Consider the following 27,696-nt stretch of genomic DNA (forward strand, 5'->3'; position numbering starts at 1 on the left):
AAAAATATCAACTTTCATCAACTTTAATACACAGATATAACGAAGTCAACATATTTTGACAATGTTTAATCAAAACTACCAATCTGGATGAGAATTTTTCTTATCAAGCATTACCTTCTCTTGAAAAGTCAAAGGTTACAACAAAGAGGGATTTGGGGGATCCAAAGACGTGAATGAAAATTTTTTTTTTTTTACTATAAAATTCAAAACATACCAACAAACTAGTGTTTATATATTGCCTGGCTGAACTAGTAAAAAATAAATTGTTTTTGTTTGTTTTGCAATGTCCCAGATTTCCATTTTTAACAAAGTTAAGTCATCCCTTGGGGAATAGCACCTGTTGCTACCCAACCAATTGTATGCACTCCCCTACGAGAAAGGAACACCTGGTTCAGTAACATGAAGTCATTGGTTCACTGGCTGAAAAGTCCAAATACTAACACTCCTAATGATTAGCCATTCCTTTTGTGTTCTGGTGGCAAGTATTCTTATACAGTGAATATCAAATGGAACTTTGTGCTTCACATCTGCTATTTCAAAGTTTCCATTTTGGAATTCCCCTAGTCTCAGGTAAGTGGCACACTGTTTCCCCTTTTTGCTCCACCCTATATTTTCTCCAACTTCCAGGGCTCCATGATGCAAGATGTCATTCTGTCGATCTTCTGTTCCAGTACTCACTTTAATTTTGCTAATATTAATGGGCTTTTCAAATACAATTACAAAATAATCCCCTACTGCAGGTGCCTTGGACCAAAAGTACTCATCGACACTGCTATATGCTTTGCTTGCATCATAATTTTCAAATACATTCATATTTGTGTACAGTTCTGCAGGTGGGTTGTCAGGGATGTCAAATGAATCCTCTTCAAAGTCGTCATCCTTTAATTTGTTCTCTGCTCCTTTGTATGAGGAATAATATCCTATATGCTGGAAAAGAGAAGGTTTAAAGCGCATCACATCCTTTTGAGCCAAGAGACTACGGAAATGAATCAATAGCCAATCACAAGGCATTTCCTGGTAAAACATTAACAAAAAATGTGCCAGTCGTGGGAGATCATGGGAATGGTAGAGTTTTCCAATGTAACCAAGCTTAGAAAATTCCAGTGTCACCCAATAAGAGCCTTCTCGTGATGTAATCACTTTCTTAATGGCGGACAAGAAATTTTTTGAACATCGAACATCATCTTCTAACATTACATAATAGTCTGAAATATTGGCACAAAAATTCAGAAGGAAAGCATAATCCACATTCTGCTTGGATCGAAACTTGACTCGGTCATTTGGATCATTATAATTTCTTTTAAGGCCATCCAGGATTGGGTAATATTCTTCAGGAGCATGTATGACCATTAATCGTCCAGCAATTATGTGGTGAGCAAATTTCTGTGTAATATCTCGTACCATACTGTCACACCAAGGTAAGTCAAAATCTGCCAGATGAACCACCACTGCAATTTCTTTCAGTTCTTCATAACTGGACTGCTCAAATATAGACTTGATTGTTTCAAGCAAATAGTTTCCTTTTTTTCTTTTGACTGATGAAAGTCCAACTGTTAGGTACTCTGGGCAAAAGAATTCAGAAGGAAGATGAATTAGATCCTTTGAAAAAAATACATAAGAATCAAGGTTGGCCCTTAGGGCTGCTACTGTAGTGAGTAAGCCTAGTGAATGATGAAATATAGGACATTTTGTGATTAAATTATTAAGCTACATATGGAAAAGCTATTATGGTTTATATGTATTTATTTCTTTTCTGTGGAAAGCAAATTATAAGCATATTAATATATGCACTGTTGCTTTAAACATTTATTTATAAAATAAAATAGATTGCAAAATGTTCTACAGTTTAATGTTCCCAGATAAGCCCATTAGAGAAGACATATATTTAGATAATATAAAAACTATTTAAAAAATGGAAAAGAGGAAGTCATTCAGAGTTATGGCTGACAAGCTATCCCCAATTTATGCAAGTGGAAATTACAGATGAATCTTTTTAAAATATCTTGTGATTGAATGATTATTTTAAAGATTATTTTTTGTAGCAATTGTTCTTTAAAAAAACTTATATTTTCATTTGTGTTAAATTGTTTCATTGATTTCTGCTAGTACAAACTATAAACTCCTCTATTTTCATAAAAATAAATTCAGTTTCTTGTATCAAGCCAAAATTCTTTGAAGTATATTGTATTATTGAAAATTTCCATTCCTCTGAAAATGTTTGGCATGTGGTTCTATGATATTGACATTGCTATGCCCTTTACTGTGAAAAGGAGATATTTCTTCTTTCCTGAAAATTAAACATTTTTTTAAAAATCAGATATAATCTAGAACAGGAGCTCTTCACCCAGAGCAGATTTTGGGGGAGGGGGTTGGTCTATTAAATTGGATGGGAAAGTAAACAGACCACACATATCATTATTTTTACTAGCCTCTACTTGAAATTTAAGCATTTCCTTCTATTGTAATTAATTGCTATGTCTGTCTGTCTATCCATCTATCCATCCATCTATCTATCTATCTATCTATCTATCTATCTATCTATCTATCTATCTATCTATCTATCTATTCTGAAATGTCACCCATAGACTTCACCAGACTGACAAAGGAGGCCTATGATACAGACAGTAAACTAAAAACCCTTGATGTAGAGTTGAAAACATGACTTTTTATTTAATGAATACACCTGGGAAATGGCATAATCCCACTAGAGGTTCATAGTGCAGAGATGACAATCCTCAACTTGCATAGAAAAGAGAAAAGAAAAAGTTGAAGTTAGAGATAATATAAAAAGAAGCAGTGAGAAGTCCAGAATTCTCCAGGAAAAAATTTGGGATATCCCAATAATAGTAGATATTTTTGTTTTGTTTTGTTTTTACTAGCAAGAGTCTTCTAATTAGGGATATCTCAATGAAATGGTATGAAATTGTTTAGAACACGGTTCTCTTAACCAGCTCTAAGAAGTCAAGTTGATAAGTTCTCCAAGACAGAACCACAAGCATGGCAGAGAATGTATGTTGGTAAATGGCATTTTTGTGTGGCTGTTTTGTCAGTCATTGGCTATTAGAGTGAAACTCATGGGAAAGAAGATGTTCCAGGAGATACCAAGGGGGAGTCAAAAGTCATTAACATTAAATTCAGAAGATAAGAAAAGTAAAGGTCCAGTTATTTTGTTTTCTTTCAAGGCACTTGCTGTTTATATTTCTTTTCAAGACAGCTACTATATGTATATACAATATGTATTAGTGACACTGACAGAAGAGAGAAAGGAAGCTTGAAGAATATTTTCATTCTCTAGACATTATCAGAATGTGTGAAGCATCCCTTAATATAATGGAAAACATGACCCAATAAGAAAGTTTAAAGGGAAAAAAATAGGCTAAAGAAGCCAACTGAAAAATAAAATTAATACTACAAAATGGTGGTGGAAAGACATAACACAACATAAGAGAAGAATAATTATTTGATGACTAAAGCTATATTATATATATATATGTATACATATATATGTATACATATATATACATATATATGTATACATATATACATAGGCTTACTACAGGGAGGGCAGATCCAGACATTAAATTCACTTCAGTTAAACTCCACTCAACCAGCAAGCCATTGAGGTTAAACAGTAGGATGCTATCTCAAGGTCTACATATTCTGGCATGAGGCTAGACACATGTACAAATAACTAAAATGGAAATTAAAATATTAAAAAATACAAAAGAGCTGTCTCACTAAAGTGAGATAGTCTCTGATGGATTAGTTCTAGTGGGGGAGATACAAGACTAATAATGATGATAAAACATCTAACCTTGGGCCTTGGAGAAAACTTGTGGATAATATCCATTCTAGTCATGGAGATACTCAATGGTGGAAATGGGCAAGGCATGTTTCCAAAATGACTGGTATTTCCATTTGACTTGACTATAGATTATGTGAAAGAGAACATCATCAAGTATGGTTAGAAAGATGTTTGTATTTAATGACTAAGAAGTTTGTATTTTATCTATGAGACAATGTGAAGTTGCTAATCTTCTTTGAATAGGAGAATGATGGGATTGAACCTGTAGAATAGAAATATATTGGTAATGAGGTGAAAGATGACTTGGAGAAATAAGACATGGGGACCAGTCAGGAAACTATTGCAAGATCACAGCATAAAGCTGATGAGGGACTAGAGTTACAGAAATGAAATTGGCAAGGAGAATGCCTATTTGAGTTATCCAAAGGACAGGAATCAAATCAACATATCTTGGCAACTAAATACATGTGGAGGATGAGCGGGAGAGAAAGAAGGCTTAAAGATTGCTCCTCATGGGGAGGAAGAAGTAGATAGTAATTTGTTAGTTATCTAGATACCAAGGAATTAATTCCCTTTCTGGACCTTCCTTATCAACTCCCTGCCCTGTTTGAGAGTGGGGAAGGAATTCTCCTAGATATGGACAATGAGAAGCAATGCTTTCTTCTTGGTGCGTGTACCTGACATATGACAGAAAGATTTCTGACCCTTACAATACACTTAAAAAAATTTTATTGAGGAAAAATGATCATATTTGTGTTTGTGTGTGTGTGTGTGTGTGTGTGTGTGTGTGTGTGTGTATTGAATGAGACCTGGAAATAAATCTCTAAGGATTACTGAGTTTTGTACAAAAAAAATTAAATCAATTACTGCCAGAGTGGCACTGTTCTGTTACTCATATTATTGAAGATATCAGTTTAAGCATTCTTCCAGGTACTGTCTTTTCCCTGGGCGTATATGACAATGCTTTCTCCTGGTTCTCCTGCTACTTGACTAATTACTGCTCCTTCTTGGTCTCCTATGCTAGAATATCATCTGTGTGCCACAACCTCAAACACTTTATGGGTATATCCCAGAGTTCTCTTATCTTTTCTCTCCAGAACCTCTATGGTTGGTCTTCCTGTTTCCATGGATTGGATTTACTTATCATCTGTATGATGATAACTATATATTCCTCTCTCATGTCTCTTTTAAACTCCAATCCTGAATTATCAACTGTATATCTCCATCAAGATATTCTCTAGGCACATTAGAATTAATATACCTCATATGGAACTCATTACATATCCTTTAACTCCAATACTCTTCCTGATTTCCTCATTTCCCTTGAGGACACTACCATCCATGTAGTTATCTATTTATAACAATAGAGTCATACCTGATTCTTTCCTCATACTTCTCATATCCAGTTAGCTGCCAGTTTGTCAATTCTGAATCCACAATGTGGATTCTTCCTTCCTTCCTTCCTTCCTTCCTTCCTTCCTTCCTTCCTTCCTTCCTTCCTTCCTTCCTTCCTTCCTTCCTTCCTTCCTTCCTTCCTTCCTCCTTCCTTCCTCTGCATCCGCATCCACAAATACACTAGCCTTTTTGTCTGTTCATATGGTCACCTTTTATTTCAATCCTCTTTATCTTTTATCTAGCCTAGACTATCACATTAGCCTCCCAATTTTTCTCCTTGCTCTAGTCTTCCTAGTTTTCTAACCATCTTTGTTTATTAGCCAGATGGACTGGCAAAGATCTAGTTAGATCCGTAAAAAATTCAAGAAAGTTCAGTGACTCCCTAGTTCCATTAAGACAATATATAAAATTCTCTCTCTTTTTTTGGTATTTAAAGTTTTTCCACCTTCTAGCACCATCTTGTCCTTCTAGATAGATTTATCTTTCTTCTATTAACTCTGCATTCTAGTCAAATGGACCCACTTGCCATATACAATGGTCATGTCCCACCCGCTTGTCTTTGTGCCAACTATTCCTGAAAAATTCTTGTACATTGGCTCCCATTTCTTGGAGTCTCCAATTTCTTTTAAGGCTTAGTTCAAGATCTTTTCTAATTCATAGTTGTAAGTACTACTTTCCTCATCCTATAGACTCACCAAGACATCTTTCTTTGAATATAGTTGTTATTTTTTTTATCTGTGTACATATCCTTTCCCCTTCACCATGAGAATGCAATCTCCTTGAGAAGGAGGTATCCTCAGAAGCCAGTATATACTTTGCAAAGATTTGGTAATTAATGCTTACTGAACTGAATTGAGTCAGCATGGATAGTGTATTTGGTGATAGAAGATCTGGGTTTGACTTTACCCAGTGGAAGGTCCTAGCTGCATGACCATGACTAATTCATTTAATCTCCTTTCATTCCAGTTTCTCAATGTGAAATGGGGATAATAATATTCATATTATCCCTTTCTGATAGTTATTGTGAGGATCAAATGAGACAGTGTATGGATAGTGCTTTGTAATTCAAGTGGAAAAAAATGTCAACGAATATTAAAAGTAGTAGATATGGGCAAAAAAATAATACAAATGAAGAAGAAAATGGTGTTAAACAATAGAACTTATCTTCTCGGATGTTGACTTTTTGGTTAGGAATGTAACAAAGCTGTAAAGGATCTATAAGAAAATATTCACCCTAAGACTTGATCACATTATCCAGGAGGCTATAAACTGAAATCAGAGAGAGATAAAAATTCCCAGATAGAATGTCTCAGTCAGATGGCATGGAATTGGAATGGCATAGAAAGAAAAATTGCAAACAAGCTCTCCAATATTTCATAAATAAGATGAGAAAATATATTCATGGCCTCAGGTATCAATATACTAATAACCAGTATGTATGTTAAAAATAATACAAGCTGAGATCTTAAGGCAAAGGGACAAATATAATTTCAAAGGTAACACTGAAAGTTGGTCAAATGGGATGCCTGACTTGGAGACAGCAATGTAAGTATATACTTAGTTCAAAATTAGCAAAGTAGAAGAGAGAGGAACATGGCATTACAGAAAAAAATATAGAAATTACCAAACCTAGGGGAGAAAATATACAACCACAATAATAATGGTTTATATATGTTTAATACTGTGTAATTCATTCAGAGCATTTTCCTCCTAAATACCCTGTGTATTACACAGTATAAGTATTATGTTGGGTATTTTACAAGCTTTAGCTAGTATGACTAGTAAATAGGGGAACTGAAATTTAAGCTCAGGTTTTCTGATTCCTACTTTGACATTCTTTAAAATAATTATAGTAACTCTTAACCTTGGTGGGAAAAACAAAAAAACATGTGGATAGCTTCAAGGAAGGAAAAAAAAGTGAAATTACATTATTGTGGGACTAGACTACATACCACCCTGGACAGCTGAAAGCAGCAGTTGATGAATTACTGACTGATTGAGAAACTAACAGAGATATGATAGAATTGTCAGAGAACTCTTTGTAGTTACCAACATTTTAAATTAATCAAAAAGGAGGTTTCTAATGAAATGCCTTAAGATTATCAGCTTGAAAAAATTCTGGGCAATATTTTAATCCAAAGAAGAATTTTAATTAGAATAAATAGAAAGGCTTTTTTTTTTTTTACACATACACATCTCGATACAAGAAGTTATATCAAGAGCATTTAAAGGTATGCAAAATGTTGTTGTGTGTGTTTCACAGGATTTCACGATCCTGTGGAATAGTGGATTACAGAGTTGAAGACACTAAAATTGAGAGGTGCCCAAGGTCATACAATTAATCAGGATTCTAACAGGTTTTTCCTAACTGCAAAACTAGCAATCTATCCGCTATGCCACCTAGTTGTCTACATATGGATTCAGAAGCCAGATAGGATGTTGGGTAGAATAAAGATCTGTTTTAACCTATTTGAGCACACAGTACAGAACTAAGCCTAGTGCTTGGAAGTCAGAAGACTTATCATGGAGTAGAATGAGAAGGAATTTTGTAGCACTTACAGCTATTCCAAAAAATGGTTTGGACAGATTATCTCATGAGATGGTGAGTAACCTGACACTGAGGGCCTTCAAGAACAGATTAGTTTATCTTTCGTTGTGAATGTCATTATAGGGGATGTACTTGTTATAGCAGATGATTTCTGTAGATAACTTCCATTTTTAAAGATTCTATATTTTATTCATTCTAATTGAGACCATGTGGAAATCTACAATATGAGTCTTTCTCAAGAAATTTCTACAAAATGAAAAGTTGGAGATTTCTAAAGTATTTTCAACCTCCAATACCTGATGATTATATTTTTCAGTTTAAAAGAAGTCACATTCTCATAGTCAATCAGATAAGCACAATTTCTGAACTTTCATTTAGTGAAATAATAAAAAGATAAAGATGGTAGTAATCATTGATCAACAGTTTTGACCTTTCGTAAAATAAAGACTGTCTTGGCAGCTACCTAATATGGAGTTGTTAAAATTTCCTTGGCCACAAATATCTCCCTTGGCAACCTACTTCCGTTTCTCAAATTCCCATTAAGACATCTATTCTTCTGGATTTGGGCAATGGATGTCCCTTTTGGAAAGTAAACATGTTAAAAGCATATCGAACCATTATTCCTCATTAATACTTCAGAACAGATTCATTTATAAGATTTGTAAACCAGGCTCTGAGGGAACAGACTTTATAAAATGAATGTTTGGGGAGAAAGGAGAGAGTGAACATGAAAGTCTAAGTTCTGGGGAAGAATGACTTAAATGGTGCACAAATATGGGGAAAATTTGAAGGTACTCATCACATAGAAGGAGGAGAGAGTCAAGAAGGGAGGGGCTATGACTAGAAAGGGATGGGACAGGAAATAACTAAAATGACACAACTTAATTATGAGCTATTACAAGTAATTTTAACTTCATAGACTATCCCAGAATATGAGAAAGAACCAAAAATGCACAAAGAGCCATACATTGGTGAGAAGCCTTCTAAAACCCTCTATGGTAATGCTTCTTAATGAAACTTTTATATTTTGACCATCACATACAGACAAAATGGACAGTAGAGAAAAAAATCATTTTTCATGATATATGTACACTAATTGACACTGCAAAATAAATATGTAAATACATAACAGATTTTAAAAATTTTCACGACTTTCCACTCAAGCTATTTATCTCATACCTCAACATTAAATTAAAAAATGGAAAATAAATCAAACAAATGTTTTGTCTGCAATGTTAATCAATATTTGATTATTAAAAACTGAACTAAGTGGATACGTCAATAATTTTGGCATGTAGAAGAGATTTAGAATTTTTCACAATGTTGAATATAATTAAATAATCTTAGATTTGTAAATAAAAGCTTGCTACAAAGCACTTTCACACACTTATTAATATAAGGATACTTACTTTTTCTTGGTAATGGAGTGCCAGCTAGATAGCGATAGGTGACATTTATGGCTCCTGAGAAATTAGATAAATCTTTAAAAGTGTGCACATAACGTTCTGAATTCAGTTGATGTGTGGATGTTTCTCTAATGAGCTGTTTGTCTCCCTTCTAAATGGCAAGAAAGAGGTAAAGAGAGAAAGAGTAATAGGTGTACATGGGTGAAAATTTCTCTCTTAAGCAATGAATAATGAAAGGTTGGGCCACAGGGTGTCATATGCACTAAGGTTTTTATCTTGGCACTTCTTGGGTGCTCAATAAATTTTGGTTGAATGAATCATAGCCCATGCCTGTATATCCCTCTATGCTTCTAACATCTCAACATTGTGGTAGATAGCTCATGGAACAGATGAAGAGAAATTGGATTTTTTTTCCATCTTGCCCAGTTGACTGTGCCTTCCATCTTTTTTCTGGTTTACATCTAACTCTCAAACTAGAGACTTTCTTTTTATGCCTGTACTGGCTTTTGATAACCTTGCCACAGCCAACTCAAAATGCCAGATCCTATTACCACAAACTCCAAATTATTTGGTTGGATGAATTTACTCTTACATATTTCTTTAAAAGAGAGACAACTTGGCAAAGTGGATAATGCACGTACCTCAAAGCTAGGAAGAGCTAGATTCAAGTTCTTTCTCTGAAATATTCTGGCTATGAGACCCTGGTAAATAATTTAACCTCTCAGCACTCTGGATAGTTCTCTAATACTAAATTGTGGAGGAGGTGACCATCTGAATTCACAGAGATAGCTTTCTGACCCTGGTGTTACCTATACAAAGGAAATCACAGGTCAAATCCCTTATCTTTAGAGTCATTGGTAGGGGACTGACAAAAATTTCTGCTATACAGAATTTCTCACTTACAATATTTGTTGTAAGAAGTTTAATCAAATCTTTTTAAATGTAAAACTCTATTAATATGCACACTCTTTCTTATTGCATTTCCTAATAAGACATTGATACTTACAGTTTTACAATTTTCAATAATTCAAAAGGAATGCAATCAATACATTTCCCATTTGGAATGTGTAAGCTTTCACCTAGAGATATTAACTGAATTTACAATGACACCAACTTAATTTTCAAATAAGGGCACATGATACATGTGGATTTGTTTCTCCAGACACATCAAATGCCATATAGACACTGTAAATATGAATGAAGTTTTAAAAATGATCAGATCAGGACATTGAGGGTCTCTGTATATTCAATCACTCTCAGCATCAAATTTCTTGATCTAATGCAATATTCTTCACCACTTGGAGATGCTGATAATCATCAGGTTAAAAATCCTTAACTCAATGACAATGCTAATCTTAAAGTTTATATGACTTTTTATAGATATTATATTGAAAAGGAAAAAAATAGGATATGGAGTATAAAATAAAAAAATTCCTATAGATTTGAGTGTTTTTTCCTGCATTGAATGCCATTACACAAAATGAAAGACATGACAGTGTGAAATAAAATATGACAACTCTTTATTAAATTTTCCAACATTGTTTTCTTTTCATATTTTTATGATAAGTAAATAAAGCAGTAGTCAACTGAGTCATTTTTTTTTTTGGATCTCTACAAGGGATCAGGACTTTCCTTAAATAATGTTATCCTACAAATACCGTATTGCTCTCTCTGTATGTTTATCTGTGTATGTATGTATGCACTATGATAAAAAACTGGAATATATATATATGTGTATATTTTTTTCTTGGTAATGGAGTGCCAGCTAGATAGCAATAGGTGAGCATTTATGTCTCTTGAGAAATTAGATAAATCTTTAAAAGTGTGCACATAATGTTCTGAATTTGGTTGATGTGTGGATGTTTCTCTAATGAGCTGTTTGTCTCCCTTCTAAATGGCAAGAAAGAGGTAAAGAGAGAATAATAGGTGTGCATGTGTGACATATATATATATATATATATATATATATATATATACACATACATATGTATACATAGGTGTATATATCTATCTCTATATATGAATAAGTATTTACATAGCTCCTACTATGTGCTAACTGTTTTTGTTTTTTTTTAGCAAATATCTCATTTGATCCTCACAAGAATCCTATGAGGTAGGTGCTATTACTATCTTTATTTTATAATTGAGTAAACTGAGGCTGGAGGAGGTTGAGTGACATGCTCAGAGTTATGCAGCTAGTAACTGTTAGAATCCAGATTTGAACTCAGGTCTTAGTGACTTTGGTCCCAGCACCCTATCTACTGTGATGCCAGCTAGAACATAAATATAGACTCTACACTAGGTGATCTTAACTATTTTTTTTATGTTATGGACCCCTTTGGCAGTCTGGTGAAGGGTTCAGATCCCTTCTTAGAATATTTTTTAAAGTATAAAATATACTGGATTATAAAGGAGATTAAATGTATTGAAACACAGTTATTAAAATATGTTTTATAAAGTTAATATACCCCAGGTTAAGAATTCCAGAGTTTTGAAGCTAAACAAAGTTGATCATTCAGCCTTTTCTTCTTACATTAAAAAAAATATTGCTTATGTTTCTTTCAGAGATCATGTTAACATGGTCATACAAAAGTGAAGCCCTTAAACATGGTTTTAGATTTGTGGATATAGCCACCAAAGGGCAGAAAAAGTAGAGTGGGCTGTGATTGAAAGAGCTAGGATTTTGTGTAGACTTAGTCCCTGAGGCTCGTAATCCCCTTTCTGCAGAAGGTATCCAGTTGTTAAAGTAAGCCTTTGGTGATCCTTTGTTGCCCTTCATATAAAATGCATGGTTAAGGTCCATTGTTTTTTGTCTCCAAGCTTTTTCTTTTTTTTCCTCTTGGATCCACATCCTCCTTCCTATTCCTGGCAACCTACTATCATGCTAATGCAAGGTTTCATTACAATAGTGCAGTGTAGAGATGTTAACCTCCCTAATGAAGTCAGAACAAGATTAAAATGTCATTGGAAAATATTTAACAAGAGAAAAAAATATGATAGATCATAGATAATGTTAATATATAATTTTCTAAGTCAGTATGCTCCTGCAGGGATACTTATCCATGGTTTAGTGGCCCCTGTTTATATTTGAGTTAGATAACACTGTTCCTTTTGGCAACTAACTAGTCTTGTGACCGACTTCCTTTCTCCTTTGGATCTTGAGTTAGAGTATCTGGTGTCATATTGTAGCTCCACCTACCAACTAGGATAGATCAGTTAATCTTTACTGATTTTGATGTCTTGCCTTCTGAAATGGTAATAATATTAAATATAGAGGGATTGAATCTGTGATTTCCTGGACACAGTGAACTCCTAGGGATGCATACTACTTGCATCAATGCAGATTGGGTATGTTCTTTGTAGACGTTTAGTCTTAGAGAGTTATCTAGAACAGAGAGTTTAGATGCTCAGAGACAAATAGCCATTGTATTCAGAGGTAAGACTTGAATTCAGATCCTCCTGGCAATGAGGCTGGATTTCTAGCCGTTCTGCCAAACTAATGGTGATGCAATGGTAGTTGCCATTATGGTGGTGATTATTATTGATATTAATTAATAATTAATAGTAATACATGTATTATCATTCACATAAATTAATTTGGAGAAAAATGTTACATAAATTGAGAGGCATTATCAGAATCAGAAGTTTTCAAACTTATTTGGCCTTCTGTCCACCTTACCAAAACAAAACAAAACAAAAAAACAACCCGAACTCAAGGTCCCACTGGAAATCTTTATGCCTTTGATTTTTTTAAATTTGCATTATTTCAAAAAATATATGTATTTTAAAAAAATGGTGCATCATAAATTGAATAATTTATTGTAAATTTGTGAGGTTTTTTTCCTGAATTGAAATTTTGATGTGTCTTGTAACCCTATAGTATCGTATTTTAAACAAGTCATTACATGCCTGCTGAAGCTTGCTGGACTTCTGGACACACTCACCTGCCAACACTTGCTGGTTAATACCTATTAGCAGACTTGACCACTGATCGATTATAATTTGAATTTTGTGTAATTATTTGGAAAATAATGTAATCTCTATAATTTTATCTCTGTTACACAACAGATGACACGTACAAATGTTTTTTTAATTTTCTCTTCTTTTCTTTCCTTATATCTCCATTGCCCTCTTATTTTTATTCAATGCCCCCCCCCCCCAATTTCACCCAAGGCTCTTACCTTCCCACCCTAGATCATTCCAGTTCCCCCCAGGGGGTGGTATCACCCACTTTGGGAATCTCTGAATTCTAAATGAACTGGGGAAGCTAATTGGAGCAGTGGATAGAGTTTTGAACTCAAGTCAGGAAGATTGATCTTCCTGAGTTCAAATCTGGCTTCAGATACTTTGCTGACCCTTTGCAAGTCACTTAACCATTTTTGCCTTTTTTTTTCTCCTCTGTAAAATGAACTTGAAAAGGAATGACAAACCATTCCAGGATCTTTACCAAGAAAACCCCAAATGAAGTCACGCTAAATGGAGTCACAAAAAGTCAGACACAACTGAACACAAAACCTACATACACTATTAGTACTATAATATTTCACCTTTACTTACCAAACTTCTTGATTAACTGTTAATAAATAAAAACTTAGTAGCCCTACATATCTACCTGTCCAGCCTACTTCTTTCTTTTCTTGAACCCAAACCTCTGTACCCTACACACAGAGTACTTTTCCATCTCTATGACTTTTTTTAATTCAAACTACCCTCTCTGCCTTCAAACTATATTTTGCTTTTCCCACTTATCTTTACCTGTTGAAATTTTACCAATTCTTCAAGAGCCAGCTAAAATACCTCCTTCTCCAAGAAGCCTACTCTGATCTCCCATCTGGAAGTAGGATCTTCCTGCTCCAAAATCTTTGAGAATGCTTTCTAATGCATTGATTATTTGCCTAGGGAGCAAAGATTGTTATGTCCCTTATTGCTTTGGCTCACCCACATGACTTAATATATAGGAGGTACCTTCTCTATAGGGTATGTGTAATGAAAGTCTGTTGATTAAATGAATGAACATTAAGCATGGTTCTACTTTAGAATATACCTTCTATGCTCTCAAAACTCCAGGAAAAATCAAAGGAAATAACATACGGGGAAAGTAGAATTCATATGGGGGAGTAAGAGATGGATATCATTAAGATCTGCCTATATTAAGTACCACTGAAAGAAGCCTTATTTCATCATGGAAACTGTACATTATACAATGAGGAAATCAAATGAATTTTAATATGACATTTTAGATGCTATGCTTTTATAGAAATCAATATTGGGATTTAAACAATTATTGAATTCTCAAAAATAGTATTGAGTTAGAAATTGAAGTAAAAATATAAAAGTATCTTCATCAATTTTTAAAAGAATAAATTGACTTTTATTAACATAGTAAATTTAATAGTACTATTTTTCTACTTTCAAAATATTTTTTAGAATTCTTTTTTAAAATCTGAGAATCAAGATTATTCATGGAATTGCACAGGCTTGTAAAAGCAGTGTGGTACCATGGTAAGAGGGCTGAATTTGGAGTCATAAGATGGCTTTGGATTCTGGGTCTGCAATTGACCATACATATTACCTTAGGCAAATCATTGAACCTGTCCAGGTATGTTTCTTAGATTTTATGAAATAATAGGTTTGGACTATGCCTACTCTAAGGTGTTTCCTGGCTCTAAGTCACTCGTTCTCTGATCTGTTAACCTATAAAGGAAATGCCTTTGGCATATGAGCATCATTTGTGTTTTCTTTTTATTCATAGAAGGAGCTGTAGGGGAGTTAAATTGTACTGTCATACCATTTACATTAGTATTCTAAAATTACAGTTATGACTGAAGTCTTTAAATGTTTGCTGTGTGCAAAGCACTGTGCTAAATGCTGAAGATACACATAGAAAATTAAAACGGTCCTTGTTCTAAGGAGCTTACATTCTAATGGGAGAGACACGCATATGCCAGACTTTAGCTGCAGATCCAGGCTCTTTGGGGTGCAGATGTCAGCGCCTCTTCTTTAATGCCACCCACTGACAAAATCACATGGGTTTCTAATATTGAACAACTCGACAGTGCCAAGGCTTTGGTGGAAAGGGCTTTCTTTTCTGGGTCTTTGGTTGCTGTGGCTATGGAACCTCTGGGACCAGTTGTCAGGCTGTATCTCCATTGGGGTCACTTTCCTTGATGATGACTGAGGACACTGGGTTAGATGCATTGCTATTCGTAAGACTCAGTTTTAGAATCCTGGGCTTTTTCCTTTGGGATGTGAGGGGGAATGATGGTGGATATCATGCGGCCGTTAGCTACCTTGTTTTGTTTGCATTGTGTGTGGCTTTTGATTGGTAGCTAATGGGAATGGTTGGCCACTTCAACATGATCAGATGATGACTATGGTGGTGGGATAGAAGCTGGACTTCAGGGCAGGAGGTGGGATGGTGCTGCCTTTTGGTGGCAGTTGTTTCCCATGATGACAAGGAAGGTGCCCTTCCTTGCAACCAATCCACAATGATTCCTCCCTTCCCTGATGGCCATGGGAGCTAGACTGGAACAAGATCTGGTAGCTAAGTCAGCTCTACTTCATTCCAGTCCATGCTACTGTTGATTCTGTACATATCTTGTATGTGCATAATTGTTTGCATATTGATCCCTTCCTTAAACAGTGGGGTGCTTGAGATCAGGAACTGTTAGCTGTTTGTTTTCCTTTGTATCTTTAACACCTGGTGCTATGGTTCAGGTAATGTCCTGTGATCCATTTATGGATTTGTCATCACATCACTGTGAATATTTGAGCCTTAGTACAATGTCAATTCCTTATGGATAGCGATAGAATTTTTATTTAGTTTTTATTTCTGTTTCCCTAACATTTTTATGATTAAAAGACCTTGACAAAGGCTTATAGGAAGTCCTGAGCCCTTCTTTGAACCAATTGCAAGAGGACGTGATTGAGAATTATAGAAGACACGACTAGTAAAATGCAAATAGTTGTGGTGGACACATGGAAAATGGTATCCATAATGATGAGATCACAGGTAAATGGAAATATTGAACTTAGCACTGAGCACAAGACTAGGATGTTGGATAAGGTTTTGTTGAATTCAACTGACAAAGCAGAGTAGAACAGAAATGATTTGAATTTAGGATCATAGGAAGTGGGTTCAAATTTTCTTTTGTCACTACCACTGTGACATTAACCTAATAGAGATAATTTTTTCATCTCTAAAGTAAGAGTGTTAGATTAGGTGACCTCAAACTATAATCCTACAGTACTGAAATCTCTTATAGCTCTAAATTTATCATGTAAGGGTGATGAGTAAGTTTGTCAAATTGTCTTTAAAAGTTCAGGTATATCACTTCTATGAAATTTCTTTGCTTTACCAACATTTTAATGATGTTTTTCCTCATGTAGATTGCATTTTTGTAGTTAAGAAATTAACTAATTCTATCTCACATTAAACTGGACAAGTCACTAAACTTTGTTTGCCTCAGTTTCCTCATTTGTTAAATGAGCTGGAGAGGTAAATGGTAAAAACTCCAATAACTTTGCCAAGAAATCCCCAAATGGAGTTGAGAAGAGTCAAACACAACTGAAAAAATGACAGAACAGAAAATATCTTGCATTCCACGTATGTGTTCTTGCCTGTGATATCTAAGTTCCATAAGGTCAGGGATCCTGGCTCATTTAATGCTCAGTGAATGACTCGATAAATACACATTTGTTAAAGAAATGACCGTAACAGGGAAATGCTGAGATTATCCTGGCTTTTAAAATGACTTTCTATTCACAAGGCTCACAATGACTTCAAAGGAGGGCTGTCTTCATGAGAGGTTTATAGGAAGGTGTCTATAAATAGTGATCCTCTGACCATTAAGTACAATAGATTATTGAACTTCCACTTGAAAGCTCCTCACAGAGAAACTGTTCATCACAGAAAACAAAGAGTGAGAGTCTACCTGCTCTTTACATTACTGGTTTCATTTATAAGGGGGCAGAATGTCACTTCCTTCACTAGACACAGTTACAGAAACAAATGATTTTCAAGCAAGAAGCACAATCATTCATTTTTCTCCATTTATTCTAGTAGCAGTTTGGCATATTGAATAAAATGTCTACCTTACTTTCAGGAAGAGCTGGGTTTCAGACTTGTGAAGGGTCTTGACCTAAGGCAACCATTTAACCTCAAAGTGCTCCAGGTGACTTTATAAGATTCTAAGTTAATGAACAGTTGTTCATCTATAGCACTTTAAGGCTTACAAAGGGTTTTTCATGTTACATCATTTCATCTTTATGACAACCCTCGGTGGTAGGTTCTATTATAATAGCCATTTTACAGATAAGAAAATTAAGCTTTGGAACAGACAAGTGACTTGTCCAGGGTCACACAGTATTTTCCTGAAGCAGGATTTGAACTGAGATCTTCTAGGTTTCCAGTGTAGAACATTCTTGACTGTACCACAAATTGAACTAGAAAGCAGGTGGAAATATATACTCTAGGTTCTTCTTGGGGACTTCCCAATAGAAATAAGATGATGGGGATGGCCACTCCCAAAGTATTTGTTACTAACTCACTTTGTTTTTCAAGGAAACATGACTGCTCTGATGGCTCTTACATTACTAACCTAGGATTTGAGACTCAATAATAACAGTAGGTTTAAGGACAGGACCTGTGGTGTTATTGATATAGGGAGCTCCAAGATAGGGGACTCCCTCTACCACTGCACATCTGCATTTTCTTTGTAACCCATAACCTTAGCTGCATAGAGAATTGAAAGGATCATTATCTTGTGAGGAACACAGATGATATATGTCAGAGGTGGGAATTGAAACCATTTCTTCCTGACTTCTAGACTTCTTTTCAATACGGTGGCTTATTATATAGATTTCAGGTTTTTCCTTCCTAGACTGATTCTTTTGTGAAGGCAAACTAGGCCACCTTTTGCCTCTATTCTTACCTAGCTTTTATTTCCTGAATGCATGTTGTGTCAGACAAACTGAGACCTGGGAAATACCTTAGAAAGGTCAAGGTCTCTCACTGCATCTCAGGTCATCACCAGTCATCCTGACCTATGACTTGCCACTGGACTCTAACGACTTTGGAGGAGAGAGTGTAGCTGATGACTTTGCACAGCTCTGCCTCACTTAAATCCAATTCACTTGCAAGTCAAGACATTGCCAAACACCAAGATTTTAGGATTTATGATGGGATTTCTTTACTAAATGATGAAAGAAGCGTATTATAGTTCCATTTTACAGATAAGGGAACTGAGACTTTGTTAAGCTAGTGACTTGCCTGCAGTAACGTGGTTAAGTCTCAGAACTGTTGGCCAAATGGAGGCTTTCTGACTCCAAGCTGTGTCCTTTCTACTATACCAGACTGCCCCATCCATAAACTCCACTGCCTTCAAAATTTAAAAAGAGTAACATAAACAATAACAAGGTGAAGAAGGTAAGAGAATCATTATTCAGTAGCATTCATGACCAGCCCCTCTAGTGTATTAGCATCCTAATTAAATCACTATTAGCCAAGTTGCCCTTAGCCCTGCTTATCTCAATTACCACTCATTGATTGAATTGGATTGTGGTGAACAAGAAAGCTTTCATCGAAGCTGTATCTAAATATTTGTTGAGTGTAGATTCTGCCCTGAATACGATGCTGAAATCTGATAGAAGCATGATTCCATAGTAATACCTTTGTCCCTGTCCCCCTCTTCTCATCTGGATCCATTTATAAAGTGGTTGCAAAATTTCCTGTATAAGCCACTGAGTGCCTCAGCATCTTTGTCTCCTGAGGCATAATCAAGCAACATGGATATGTATCTTTGTCCATTTGGGGCCTTTTAGAGCCATTCAAAAACCAATTCAAATGTCAACACTCTGTAATGGAAGGGAAAATGTCAATTTTCTTTGGCTAAACAACACAATGATAGTCATTAAAAGGTACTTGGAAGGCAATGGGGCTTTGAGGAAGCAGAACTAATTCCTAATGCAGCAAGAGTTGGTTTTCTTCCCATATTCCAAATAAGTACCAATAATTTGTATAGGTTAAGTGGCTCTAACCAATTCTGCAGACATTGGCTGCACTAGCTGGGCACATGCAAATTGGAGGTACTTACTTAGACCCAAATAAAGGACTCTAAGATTTCTAAGAAAACAGAAAAAAAAGGAAATAATCTTTTAGTTTATTCTTCTATCAAGGGAATATGACTTGAACAGATAAAAAGGATCTTACTGCTACTCTAAAGTCTTGAGTACTTAAGTGTTCAACTCAGTAAACATTCAATTCAACAACAACAAAAAAATCTAAGAAAAAATAGGTAATCCAGACACTGGTGTCGCATCAAGCTTACTCATCTCTGTGACTGAATGGTTTTTGGTAACTGTTTTCCAAACTAAGGAAGGTGTTGAGGTTGATTCTGAGGTGAGGGTGTGACTTAGGATAACAGGAGCCTAGATGGAGTTTTCAACTAGTTCAGTCCCTTCATTTTAGAGATAAGGAAAGTGAAGCCCCCAGAGGCTAAGTGACCTGTGGAAGGTCACATGGGAAGTAACCATAAAAGGTAGGATTTGAAACCTAGATCTCTAAATCCTGGGACAGGGAGCTCTCCACTATGCCAATTTGCTTCTGCTTGATTAAGCTACAGTTTTGAATCCTGAAGGACAGTTCCTACAAAACTTAATCTATCTATAAAACTTACCAAGACATAACCATCTTCAATGTACAAGTTCATGAAGAGAAGGCAAATGACAAGAAGTCCTAAGAATGACACTGCTGAACGTTTCCGCAAGCATCTCATTTTATCCAGTGTTATCAAATGAGTCTCATTTGAAGAAATACATATGTTGTCTCCTGAGGGAGAAAAAACATAGAATTACTCAGTTAATTTTGGTTGCCACTTTTTATTAGCCTCATGCATTAATAATCTGAATGGTGTAGAATATATTATACTAACTTTAAATTCAAATTAGTTTTCTAGTGTCACACGGAAAGATGACAAATTACAATGAAGGCTTTGCATTTTTAATTGTTTAATCCAGTTATGTATTAAGCACCTATTGAGTGCCAGGCACTATGCTAAGATGTGTGTGTGTGTGTGTGTGTGTGTGTGTGTGTCTGTATAATCACATGTCTTGCATAACAGGTCCTACATATTAGGTGGCACAGTGGGTGGAGAGCATTGAACCTACAGTCAGGATGACTTAAGATCAAATCAAACCTGAGACACTTAGTGGTTCTGTGATCCTGGACAAGTTAATTAACCTCTATCTGCCTCGACTTTCTCAATTGTAAAATGTGATTAATAATAGCGCCTACATCCCAGGTTTGTTATAAGGGTCAAACCAGATAATATTTAGGGATGTAGTGTCATTAGCATAGTGTCTGGCATATAGTAGGTCCTTAATAATGCTTAATCCATTCCTTTCCCCCATCTATATTGCATTAAGTTCCATCATCATACCCCCACCTCCACAAGTCCTGACGGCTACTGCTTTTAGGGAACACTGTGGGGAAAAAGTAATGGGATTTAAAAAATTATACATAGGCTTACAAACTGAAGCAGAGATGAATCTTTGCAAATCAAGAATACCTTAGAGGAGTTCACAAGGGGGCAGATATTTTTCTTCTTTCGTGTAGGGCTAGTCTGTTCCAAAAAATCTTGCAATTTATTATAGATCTTAAAACTAAAAGGAACCATAAATATTATTAAAGCCTAATCTTCATTTTGCTTGTGCTATGTACATTTTCCCTACTTCTCTTTATGATAGTGCCTGAAATTTTTCATACAACATTCATTTCAATTAACAAGTATCCCCTTAGAAAGTAAATGCCACAAGAAGGGGAAAGGGATTCCATAGTCATCCATCTTGTTTTTTAGTGAATTAATTCAATAGATTACTCCCTGAATGACCAATTTCCTCTGCTATGAGGTAATGGGAATTGAAATTTTGATTGAGGTTAAGGAAAGAAATAAATTGGAAGATGCAACAATTCTGGGTTAGGGTATCTAAAAAGGGGTTTAGGATCACATGAGGTTATCCGGTTATCTTTTTTATTATTACTTATATTTAATTGAAGTGTGCAGTTTACATGCATATAATCAAGCAAAATTGGATTGCAAACAAACATGCGAATATCATAATAAACATTATCAAATAACATAGCTGGTATTAGTGTTATAAGCATATTAATGGAATCGATAAGGAAGAATCATGGAAAAGGGCTGCAATCCATGGCATTTTTCTTTTTTAACCAAACCAAAACTCTTGTAGCACCATAATGGCAATACTTACAAGAAACATAGAAGAGAGAACATTTTTACTACTGTTTTTTAGAATCATTTGCTTTTCATTGTAGTGAATTAGGTAGGAAAGTTAACAGTGCATGAATTTTGGCCAGTCACCTTTTTTTGTAAAACAGAAGTTAAAGGGAATTAAGCTGGCCATGCTTCACATGAGGTTATCTTAACACCTAAAGGGAAAATCACTAGAAGGTGAAAATACATAAAGAAAGAGAGGAAGGATCTGTCAAAGAAATAATTTGATTTTAATTTTTTTGCTTAGACCTAGCCCTTTATCTAGGAAATGGATTGGAAAGCTTTCCTTTTCCTATGAGACTAATTAGGCAAATATATAGAACTAGAGATGGAAATTACCTTAGTGATCATCTAGCTCAATCTCCTCATTTTACAGATGAAGAAATGAAGCTCAGAGATATTTTGTGATTTGTCAAGGGTTATCCAACCAGTGTTTTGCTTCCAGAACTCAGCTCGTACTAATGCATTGATTTACGGATTGATTCATGATGTCATCAGCATTCATTCCATTTCTGGAGTTTACAACATATCCATAGCTTCTTATCCTATGCAATATCTGCTCCTATCCATCCACAGAATAAACTACCCAGTCTGTTAGAGGTCTTCCTAGACCTTTTTAAATGTTTCCTGAATTATCAGCGTAATGATCAGGCCATCCATTTGTTATCCCTTACTCCTTCTAGGCAACTCACTTCCTCTTTCAATAATGCAATGATTCCTGGCTAACAGTACAATAACTTTTTGAGCATGACTTCAAGCATAATCTTTGGTGATATGTTGCCTGTTACTTATGTCCATCATTCATGTTTATATTTTTTTGAGTCATTGAAAACTCTATTTCTTTTGAAATCATTGTATTTCTGGATTCATTGCCACATAATATTACCAGAAGAATATTTGTGTTTTAAAAAAAGAAAAGATGACTTTTTTTCTGACAGAAAATAACTTAACATCATGAAAAATTGCAGTTTTCCAGATCAACTTCTTTTCCTTTTTAATTCTCAGCTCAATTTACTCTGCATTGACAATGTTTATCATAGATGTATGTACTGAAGAACTAAGTGGACAGGGCATCCATTTATGTGCCACAATCAGGCCAATGTGGAGTTTTTAGTGATTTGTTCTATCCCCTATGGATGTCTAAGTACATTTTTTTTCTGAACAGCCAAGGATCTTATGATGGAATTTTTGAAATGTCCCAGATATAAAAACAATCCACAATCATGCATAATAGGAATATCTGATGGATGAAATCTATCAGACTCAATAAAATGTAAGTGACTTAAGAGCAAGGATTTTAATCATTTTGATTTTGTATGATTGATAGGCAGCAAAATTTATTGTGCATGATACCTGCCTAAATATCTGTTGAAGTAAGTTCAGTGTTTAGAAAATCCCTCTTCAATGTGGATTATTCTAAATTAATACACCATTTAGTGAGTCCAAAATACTAATTGATAGAATGTAAACTCCTTGAGAGCAGAGATTCTTTCATTTTTTTTTTTTTGGTTATATTTCCAGGGCCTATCACAGTGCTTAGCACATAATGATAACTAAAACTCTTAGTAATTGATTTGATATTTTGATGAGCAGATGTCTCTTTGATTTGTCATTTGCCAATGGCAATACTCACAAGACCATCAATCAAATTGTCTCGGTGGTTGTGTCTATCAAAGAATTAACATATATGAGAGACATCTTATTTGATGAGAGACTCTAAGGCTATTTTGGAATACCAAATCTTTTTCTTTTGTAAAACGCAAGCAATAATTTAAAAAATCAGAGGGATCTCATATTCTCTATACCTCTCAGGCATTTATTTACCCATCTATGAACATGTGGTCTTTGCTAGAAGACCATCTGTGAAAATTGTTTTTTTTTTCTTTTTCATATTTCCATCATATTTGCAATATGTGTAGAAATCATTCTTGAAAAAAAAGAGATCAGGAAATAAACACATGTGCTAGCAATTTCTGATATCTTTCATGTCACCTTTTTCTGTCCTTTAAGATGAAACTGAATTCTCACTGCCTACATGAAGCCTTTCCTCTTTCCAACTGTTAGGACCCTCCCTCACAATCTTTTATTTAGCTGTTTAGATACACAAACATCCAGTGTGTGTGTAAATCTTATCTTCTTATTTACTTTGCATTTGTCCATGCTTATTTTTTAGTTTCACCTTTAGAATACAGAATCTTTACAGATAAGGATTGTTTCATTCCTTGTGGTTTATCTCCTGAATTTAGCAGTCTCTGTCACCTAGTAGTGACTTGTTGTTGATTGGTTGATATAAGCACTCATGGATCTTTCCCCCTTATTTGCTTTGGGTATTCTTTGCTATTTCATGAAAAGTCAATCTATTGTGGTGAGTAAAACTGAATCAACTACAATATGAATTTCTTTTCCTTGTAGTCATTCAGCCCTACTACTCTTTTCTCATCCTCTTAATTGTCATTCCTACTCCATTTGTGATGCTTTCACTCTAGTATTGTAACTAACCTTCTACAAAAATGTTAGTAAATCTGTTTGTCTTCCAGTGTACTTGTTGTCTTTCAGGTTCACCTCTCTAGGTTTTGGGAAAATCTGACTTAATAAAGTCATTAAATAGCAATCTCCCATTAAGAATACTAGCAGTTCTTGAATGTTTTAAGAACTCTCAACAACTCAATGAGCAACAATGACTTTCTTCACGATGAAGACAAGCATTTTTGACCAGGGTGAATGTATTGATTTGTTTTCCTTGATTATGTTTATAATAAGATTTGTTTGTTTTTTTTTCAATCCACTGAGAGAGGTAGGGTAGGGATAGGATTGCCAAGAACAAAAATAGAAGAGTGTTATTGCAGAATTTTTTTTAATGCAAAGAAGAGAAGGAACTTCAGAAGGAAATGCAATCAAGAGAGCTTTAAAAGTAGCATGGTGAATATATTATCTATCAAAAAAAGCAGACTATATAATAGAAGTTCTGGATTTTATAGCTTTTTTCTATTATACTTTATGTAGGAACAATGTTGTTTTGGGGGGGTGTTCATTAATTTCAGAATAAAAAATATGATGTCAGAAAAAAAATTAGATAAAGAATATTGATAGTTAAGTTAATGTGCATTGATGGTCTAAAAATGCCATGTTTCTGTGCCCTCTAACCCCTTTCTGCAGTGTCCCTTTCACTAGAGAAACAGAAAGGAACCCCCAAAAGACTCAAGGTGATTTTGTGAATTAATCTCTTTCATTTGTCTCTGTGACCAAATATTCCATTATCTAATAATGGTCAACCTTCTTGCAATGATCCTAAGCTGGTGCTCAGAAAGCAACCTTTCAACAAGACACTTGACATGCTTAACTTTTGATAACCCAGTGTCCTCTTCCACAGTACAGTAATGCCTTGGGTTAGGGATTCTGTGACTGTTAGCCTAGGAATCTAATCACTAAAAACTTTGTTCTGGATGACAAGACAAAAAAAAAAAAAAGTATTCCAAGTCCCAAACTGACTGATTTCCAAGTGTACTTTCAGAACATACTTCATACATAATTGTGGACTGCCAGTAGAAGTAAACCAACCTCTTTTGTTTTATGAGGTTTTCATCTGGATCTTGATTAATTAGGATGTAGACATTGGATTAATCAATCATCTGGTAGAAATTAAACTTGTGTCTTCCTTGCCTGGATAGAAATGCAGAAACATAATTAAAGTTTTGCATACATATCAAAAGGTACCTTTGATAATAGCTAAATAATAAAATATACAATATTTGAGTAATCACTACTGGAAACAATTATAATTGGGTTGTTTGGTCAGCCAAACTCAAGCAGAAATGGGGAAACTAAAGCATACATAACCATTCCTATGGGCTGCATGTTGACTTATAAAAGTCACACGTAAATATTGTCAAATATAATTTTGTTAAATATTACCAAATTACATTTTAATGTGGTTCTCAGGCACTGAGTGTTGTGGGCTTCATGTTTGATACTGCCAGTGTAGACCCAAGTATAAATCAGGGACTCTGAGCAATTATCAACCTATTCTCTCACCTTTTGAGTACAAATAGAGGTGAAAATGACTCTGCCAAGGTAATATACCTCTAGAGAGCTTTCTCTTTTATCTAATATTTAGATCAAAATAATCTGCAATATTTTTTTTCATAGTTCAAGCATAAACATTCACAAAAATATTTAATTTCAAGAGTTTTGCAAAACTTTATTGGATCAAAAAAATTATCAATTAAATTACTTCATTATACATACTAAAATAGGAAATAAGTTAGAACTGAGAACTTCACTGATACTTCACCAAATAAGTCATGATCATATCATCTTAAACTCAGCTTAAAAGGGACTTATTTTAGGGCCAGCAGATTTATAATTTTGCAAATGGGATTAAGGAGATGAATATAAAAAAAATTGAATTAGAGGCTAACATAGATATGTATGTGTGTGTATATATATGTGTATATATATTATATATATTACATATATATGTAGTCATGGTATGTGCACACTATGAAAAGAAAAAAAATTGTAAGGCCTATCAGAAATGATTCTAAAAATGAGACCAAAGGAAAAAAAATATATCAGGGACCCCATAAATGTTCTGTGTAAGAACAGGGAAGAAGTATTTCTAAGTTCAAGGCTCTCTCTTTTAAGGAAAGAAGCAGGTGAATTATTCTAAAATTTTACCAAAATATTTGTGTGAGATCAATATAGTATAAAACATTAACACGCAGAAATAATAGCCTCCATGAATAAGGAGGTAATATAGGAATTGATAGATCAGCTACTGCAGAATACATCTGGTGTCTCGTGTTCAGTTTTGAGCATCAGATTTAATAACGAACATTGTTAAGTTTCTAGTATGTGGCAAACAGTGTTTCATATTCTTGGCATATGAGTGATGGGGACTAGGGTTACATGAGTATTTATTGGAGGAATTGGAGAGGTTTAACAGAGAAAAGGAAACTGAAGGAACTGTAATAGCCACTCTCAATTCTCTGAAGGCTAGTCCTGGGAGCAAGATTAAATTTAGTATATTTGGGTCCAAAAAAGCAAAGCTAGACACAATAAGGGGAAATTACAAAGAAGAAAATTGAGATTGCTTATGAAGGATAAGAAGATTTTCCTTATGTTTAGAGGTAACAGGTTTACACTTGTTGGAGGTATACAGGTAAGGGATTGGATGACAACTTGTCAGTTATGTTAGGAGAATCTTTTTTATGGCATATGTGAAGGGGAATACTTTTGCAGATTGGGGACTTCCAACTCTGAAATTCCCCATATTCCGAGTGATATGCAAGATAATCCATTTGGTATGGTGCTTAATTTCAAATCAAAGCCTGCTGTAGTGTTGCTTTGTTTTTGGTAAAGGGACTATTTTTAACACTCTCCAAATACCTGTCTTTGGCTACATATTTTGCAATGGATATAGGGAATCCTGTTACCACCCTTAAAGAAGTCCCAAACCTTGATTCTTTTTGTTTGCCACACTTTCTCTGTGACATGGTCCTTCATAACCCTCTCTTGTCCTATGTAAAAGAACATAGGCTCTCTCCAGTTCCTACTTCTGTTTTAAAAACAGGCATATTTTATTTTGAATGTACTTAAAGGAATGAACTAAGCACAACATGAAAATATATGTGTGGGACCAAGAAGGGAGATAGATGCCCATGCTTCATTTCTGGCACATAATAGATATTTAATAAATGCTTTTTGACTAAGGAGAATACAAAAATTTTGAAGAGTCTTGAGAGTTAGTATTGATCCTATACGCACAGGTACATTGATTTAACCCTGGTTCTTATTTTTTTCTATTTTAACTAATTGAACTCCCTCTTGTGAGTCTTTGTTTCACTTTGCTTAACTTCTAGTCCATGGTTTTGGACTAGAACGTTTATTACATCGCTGTGGTCTTCAAGAACCCACTTTTTCACATCTTACCTGATAGTTTACTTGCTGCTCTAGACAAATTCACCTAACCTTCAGAAATGCAAGAAATTTAAATCTACTTCCTTTGTGCTGGACACTTCCACTGAAATAATCTAGCTATAGACAGTCTATTCAGGTGAAGGAAAATCTAGGCTTCTTGTGACAAAGGGCACACCTGTTTTCTTACCTGTCGCACTTTTATTGGACACATCATGTTGTGTGCACACTGGCTACATGACAATTAAGTTTCTTTTACCTTTTTAAGTCCTTTTCACCTAGTGGTTCTCCAGATTCCTGTTCCTGGGACTCTCTGGCTCTCATTTCTTCTAA

The 27,696-nt window shown here is 34.9% G+C and overlaps 1 protein-coding gene across 1 annotated transcript; it reads right to left on the minus strand.

Annotated features, from left to right (window-relative positions):
* MGAT4C (MGAT4 family member C) lies at positions 1-25,107 on the minus strand. The gene is made up of 4 exons (XM_072655512.1): positions 25,006-25,107; positions 19,831-19,982; positions 9,158-9,305; positions 1-1,562 (listed from the first exon to the last, which is right to left on the minus strand). The coding sequence occupies exons 2-4, from the start codon at positions 19,927-19,929 to the stop codon at positions 406-408; spliced, it is 1,404 nt and encodes a 467-aa protein (XP_072511613.1). The 5' UTR covers positions 19,930-19,982; positions 25,006-25,107; the 3' UTR covers positions 1-405.
* Positions 25,108-27,696: the final 2,589 nt, after the last annotated feature.

This window comes from Notamacropus eugenii, chromosome 3 (assembly GCF_028372415.1).
Source record: "Notamacropus eugenii isolate mMacEug1 chromosome 3, mMacEug1.pri_v2, whole genome shotgun sequence".
Classification (NCBI taxonomy): Eukaryota; Metazoa; Chordata; class Mammalia; order Diprotodontia; family Macropodidae; genus Notamacropus; species Notamacropus eugenii.